This window comes from Limulus polyphemus, unplaced genomic scaffold (genome assembly GCF_000517525.1).
Source record: "Limulus polyphemus unplaced genomic scaffold, Limulus_polyphemus-2.1.2 Scaffold2165, whole genome shotgun sequence".
NCBI classification, from domain to species: domain Eukaryota; kingdom Metazoa; phylum Arthropoda; class Merostomata; order Xiphosura; family Limulidae; genus Limulus; species Limulus polyphemus.
This window is the reverse complement of record NW_013667775.1, coordinates 179,062-184,886: the sequence shown is the minus strand read 5'-3', so window position 1 is coordinate 184,886 and position 5,825 is coordinate 179,062. Positions and strand designations below refer to the sequence as shown.

The 5,825-nt window shown below is 31.8% G+C and overlaps 1 protein-coding gene across 6 annotated transcripts in view; it reads left to right on the top strand.

The window, feature by feature from the left end:
* The window catches only part of LOC106466137 (glycerophosphocholine phosphodiesterase GPCPD1-like), a 36,332-nt gene that overhangs the window by 9,399 nt on the left and 21,108 nt on the right, over window positions 1-5,825 (top strand). For 5 of the 6 annotated variants that reach the window (XM_022394098.1, XM_013926377.2, XM_013926376.2 and 2 more), the window contains exons 2-3: window positions 3,534-3,746; window positions 4,658-4,869. In XM_022394098.1, the coding sequence (XP_022249806.1) occupies window positions 3,601-3,746; window positions 4,658-4,869 (358 nt within the window). In that variant the 5' untranslated portion in view covers window positions 3,534-3,600. The remainder of the gene's footprint in view (window positions 1-3,533; window positions 3,747-4,657; window positions 4,870-5,825) is intronic. The other variant, XM_013926378.2, reaches the window with a different exon arrangement.

Below are 5,825 nucleotides of genomic sequence, written 5' to 3'. Positions count from 1 at the left end.
TTAATGTTAGTTGTGAAATATTAATGTTTGAAGTAACAACTATAAACCTAAATAAATAGCTGTTTTGACTTTTAAGCAACGGAGTAGTTTAAAGAGTTATTGATTATTTTTTTAAGTATGACAGACAATCAGATCCATTAAGGTAGCTACTTGCCATATAAAATCAACCAACCAAAGCAACAAAAACGTGCCATCCATATTTTGTCAGGTAGATTAATCTTTCCAAGAACTCTGTTTGCTCTTTCCATCAGCTAAAAATTCAGCTGAAGGCAAAAACTTTTACCAACAATAACAATTGGATCTGTTTCTTTTTCAAAACCATTAATTTCCCTCTCACTCCAGAAGTTACTCCTTTCAAAATTTACTGACTCATAGTACATAATTTCTATTCATTACTATTAAAACTCATATTTATTTACGTAGTCACTGAAACTCTTAGGGTCTTTCTGAGGGATCTAATTAGTTACATTTTTTCAGGTTGAAAAATACGTCGTTATTATTTCCTTCACTATTCTTTTCTGTCAAGCCAATTTTCTGTATTCCCCAACATTTCTGCCAGTTCCATAAGAATCAAGCTTTCATCTGAACCTCTCATGAGCACCACTAGAATTTTCTTCAGGAGGGGGGGGGGGGTAAAGTCAGTAACACATGCAGGCCTAAGTAAGTCACGAGTTGGTAGTAGTCAGGTACACAATCCATGACAAGGTTCTTATCAGAAATGAATTTTCTTCACCCAACAACTCCCCCATCCACTCACAGCTGATGCCATGCCTATTTTGTGGCACTTTATCAAAGGCTTTCTGAAAGTAATAGACAAAAATCACTGTAAATATGGTGTTTTTATCTAAATGTGCAGATTCACCATTATACAATCTCCCTTAAATAGATTTGGCAGTAAAGTTATACATACTTAATCATGTTGATAACTTATTAAATATTAGTTTTCCAAATGCTTTTCACTATGGGCTGTGACAATAGATTTAAATGACATGCTAACAGTTAAATGTAAAGTAATAAGCCTAAAAAAGGCAGTTCTACAAAATAGTGTTTTTAAAGGGTGTGATAAGTGTTGTCCTGGAAATTGTAGACCAGTTAGTCATTCTTCTGTGGGGAAAGAATTCTAGAGAATCTTATAAAACATTTGAAAAATCATTCATTGGAATATTGTAAAAGAAAGATGTATGAATTTACTGAGGGAAAATCTTGACTTGTTAGTATGTTAAATGTTGAGAATGTCATATATTGTCTGGATGATGGAATGGGTGAGGACTTGGTGTTCTTAGATTGTCAAAAAGCTTTTGATAAGATAGCACACAAAAGAATAGCTATGAAAATCACATTTGTAGGGTTTGGGAAAAGATGAGTTTATTGGTTTTATTTGGAAGGTAGAAAGCAAAAAGTTCTTAATGGAATCAAGTCAAACTGTATTCTTATTTACAGTGGAGTGTCTGAAGGAGCCAGTGCTTGGGTCTTTACTTTTGTTTATGTTAATAGGGAATGATCAGACAAGTTTATTGATATTACACTCTGTTGGAGTGTTACAGAATGACTTAGATCAGTTGGTAAGGTGGACAAGTATCTGGCAATTGATCTTTAATTATAGTAAATGCATCATAATACATTTAAATAATCATAATTTGGATGATAGTATATATAGATGAACACCCACTTCATAGCATGATAGAAGAAAAGGATCTTGATAGTGGTGAAAAAGTTACTCAAGCCATCAAAGAAAACAGTGCTCTGTTTTTAGTAGTACAACTAATAGAATTTTAGATGTTTTTATGGACATACTGATTACAAGTCAAAAAAGGTAAATATCTCTATAAAAGTCACTTGTTAGACCTCACCTGGAATATTTTTTTGCAGATTTGGTCTTTTTTATTTAAGACTGGATTCTTACTTATTGGATAGAGTTCAGATGAGGATTATTAGGATGATTCCAGAGTTGGAAGGGTTAAGATCTCTTAACATATTTTTTCTTGAGGAAATAAGGATATGAGGTGTTTTTATTTAAACTTACAAGATGATCTGGAGGAGATTGATAGCATAAAGGCCTTTGACTTCTTTGTATTATATTCTGAATATAATTGGATAAGAGGACACAAGTTTGGTATTTGGAAAAGACAGACTAGTCTCCAGTTAAGACAGTTTTTGTTTTCTTTTGAACAGTATGATTAACTGATGGAATGAATTGTCATTGGCAGTAGTATAGGTCACACCTTACAAGAGTTTAAAGAAGAATCAGTTTCTGAAAAATAAAGGGTATGTTTACCCCACCCCACCCCCCTAAGTGTATGTATGTAGGTACAGCCTTGAAAGATCAAATGTCCCTTGTTATTCATATGGTACGTTAATAAATAGTTGGTAAATATGACAAATTAAAAATACATTTTTAATCAGTTTTGTCAGTTAAGGTGATATGAGATACGACTCGTAAGGTCTAGGTACGCTTTTAAGGAGAGAAGCCAGTCTAATATGGTACTTACAGGTACTAAAGGATGAATATTAAGTAGGATGTACTCACATATTGTTTAGTTCTGAATTTGACTGAAATAGGTTATCAGCAGGGCTTCAAATAAGTGGGTGCATGCGTACCAAAATGTAAAAATGAGGACTGAATGAAATAAACCAATCTCATAAGAATAAGTAATCTACAGTAATGTGATAAAATATTCTTGAAAATATATTAATCAGTGAGGTATTTTAGTAAGAAATAAGAGAAAAGGAAGCTTAATTGGTATAGTAAATAGATTGAACACCCTAAGAAATGAACATTTAAGTATTAAACATGTTTTGTCTAAGTACACTTCTTCCTAATAGAACTTTTCAAAAATGACATTTTTGCATCAATTGTTTTTTTAATTTTAAAGGCAACTTTACAAGAAATTGTTCCTTATTTATATTTTTCAGATATTAACCATTGGAATTATAATACTTTATTTTTTAAATAATGAAAAACATATGACATTAAAAATGAATTCTTTGAAGTATTTCATGAATTTGGATCTAAGTTTTTTTTGGAGTAAAGCCTAAATGGTTACATTTGCACGGCTGTTATGATAGTGACTTTCATTTTTCTAGTGACCAGTACGTTCATGAGCCACACCGAAATTAGAACACGATGTTAAATATACCTCGTTTCACTGGACAAGGATATCGAATCTCTTGTACTGTTTTTCACATCTTTTGCTCTTAAAGAATAATGAAATTGAAGTAGATTGTGTAGGTTTCTTCTCAATTATTTTCATCCAAGACTTTCTTGTACAGCTTCTCCTTAATATTTGCTATTAAAAAGCATTTTTTTACCAATTCTTTTGTAAACGCAAGTTTTCTATACCAGAAAATTGTATAGTTGGCTATTTCAGCTTTTAACTAAAAATATATATCTATAAATAATACTTGTTAAAACTACATATTTTTTATAAATCCCTATTTCATTATTTCTGAAATAATTTTTTAATTTTAACCTGAAAAACAGAAGTTTCTGTATGAAATGGTATGAAAGTCACTTTTTGTTTTCTTTCTCCTAGGTAGGACCTCTAGAAAAACGATTCCCTCTGCAAACAAGATCTAATACGTGTTGAAGAGTGGATCACAATGACTGGTGGTTCCATAAGCATCAAACTGCAGGTTGAGGTCGTCACTGCTCCTGGAGAGTCAGTCTGTGTAACTGGTAACCTGCCGGAACTGGGATGCTGGCAGGTGGCTAAAGTTGTACCTCTTCATCTTCAGAATCCAGAAGCGTAAGAACACTGGATTTAATATGAATTACTGCTTTAGTAGTTTTTAGAATATTAGGAACATGTATATTTTTGTATCGGATCTTCCAGAATTCAATTCTCAAGTTACAACTGAGTGTGTTTATGGTACCTAAAGCTTACTGCACAAATTTGTTAGATTACATATCAAAATTCTACAAGATATTTAGTTTTGAAAAATTTTCTGAGAGAAGCTAGTATTTTTTTTTTGTTATTATACATATGCCATCTATATTAGGATTATTTAAAACTTAAACTTTATAATCCATAAATATATATCGTTGTCCCTTTTATAAGCCCGGCATGGCCAGGTGGTTAGGGGACTCAACTTGCAATCTGCAGGTCACGGGTTCGAATTCCCTCCCATCAAACATGCTTGCCCTTTCAGCTCTGAGGACATTATAATGTTCCAGTAAATCCCACTATTCATTGGTAAAAGAGTAGCCCTAGAGTTGGCAGTGGGTGATGATGACTAGTTGCCTTCCCTCTAATCTTTAACTGTTAAATTAGGGATGGCTATTGCAGATAGCCTTTGTGTAGCTTTGTGCAAAATTCAAACCAAAGAAACAAACACTTTTATATTACAAATAAGACTGAAAATTATTTTGTCTTACAGTGTGTTTTTTTCAAATGTGCTTACATACACTTTTTTTTGTTAAGATATATTATGTAATGTGTCTGTTACTCTTCATCTCTAAGTAAGAATAACAATGTGGATAAATATTTATATGTATAATGTAAAATACACCAGCTCACTGAAATTTGCAAAGGATTGTATTAATACTATTGTTAATGAAAAAATAAAAAGATTTTGGGTTGAATATAAAAAAATGCTTAGTCTCCTTCTCTTTTATTTTAATAGTTTCTTTTTTATGACTAGTACTTTTTTTGTCCAGAAATATTTGGTCTGGAGTGATACATGTTCCCGGTGATCAAACCATGGAATTTCGTTATCTCGTAGCCATACTCCTCGAACCGACAATAGAAACTCCAGAGACTAAAGTGATCGTTAGACGCTGGGAGACAAATATACACCCAAGGACTTTGAACCTTGTTAATGATCTTGAACTCGTTAACAATTTGCCAGTGGATGTGTTTGGTTGTTATGGTAAGACAGAAAAACAACAGAATTTTGTTACATTCCACAATGATGTAATCTCTAGCTGAAAGAAAGATTTATTACATAATACATATATTTATTTACATTTATTGTTTCTCTGTTTATCATATTGATCTACTTTATTTTTCTGAAACTGTAGAAATGTCATAATTGTTATCTCTCTTTAGATCACAGTGTTGATTGTTCTTATGAAATATTGTAACAAAAGTAATATACAAATACATGTATGTTCATGTGAATCAGCAGTATACAGCAAACTTGACTTTCTTCAGGGCTCCTGAAAAGGAAAAACAAATGCTTTGTTTTTGAAAGAGTAATATATTACTACATCACTTGTATAAATATTTTTATATTGTTTGATGCATTTTAAAAAAATGTATGTTGATTACGTGTCTGACTGCTAATTAGTATTTAATTCCTCTTGACATGCCAGATTAGGTTTGCATAACATGGATATTTTTATAAACATACCCTTTCTTTTTACTTTTCCAAATTTCATGATATTTCATAAAAGTGGCTAATATGGCCTCTTTTCTATAATTAATATCAACTTGTAATCAATACCAGCTACCTAAATAGATCAGAACTAAAATTATTAATAGGTATAATTAGTAAAATATACTGTTTAAACTATATTTCATATGATTAGGATACATTGTTTTATTAGCGTTAAGTATCCTCCCTGTTAATATTTTCAGTTGTAAGTAATTTCTCACAAGGTTCAGCCAGGTTACTCAGTTGTAAGTAATTTCTCACAAGGTTCAGCCAGGTTACTCCTTCATTTGTACATTTTCATCCAGTATCCTCCCTGTTAATATTTTCAGTTGTAAGTAATTTCTCACAAGGTTCAGCCAGGTTACTCCTTCATTTGTACATTTTCATCCAGTATCCTCCCTGTTAATATTTTCAGTTGTAAGTAATTTCTCACAAGGTTCAGCCAGGTT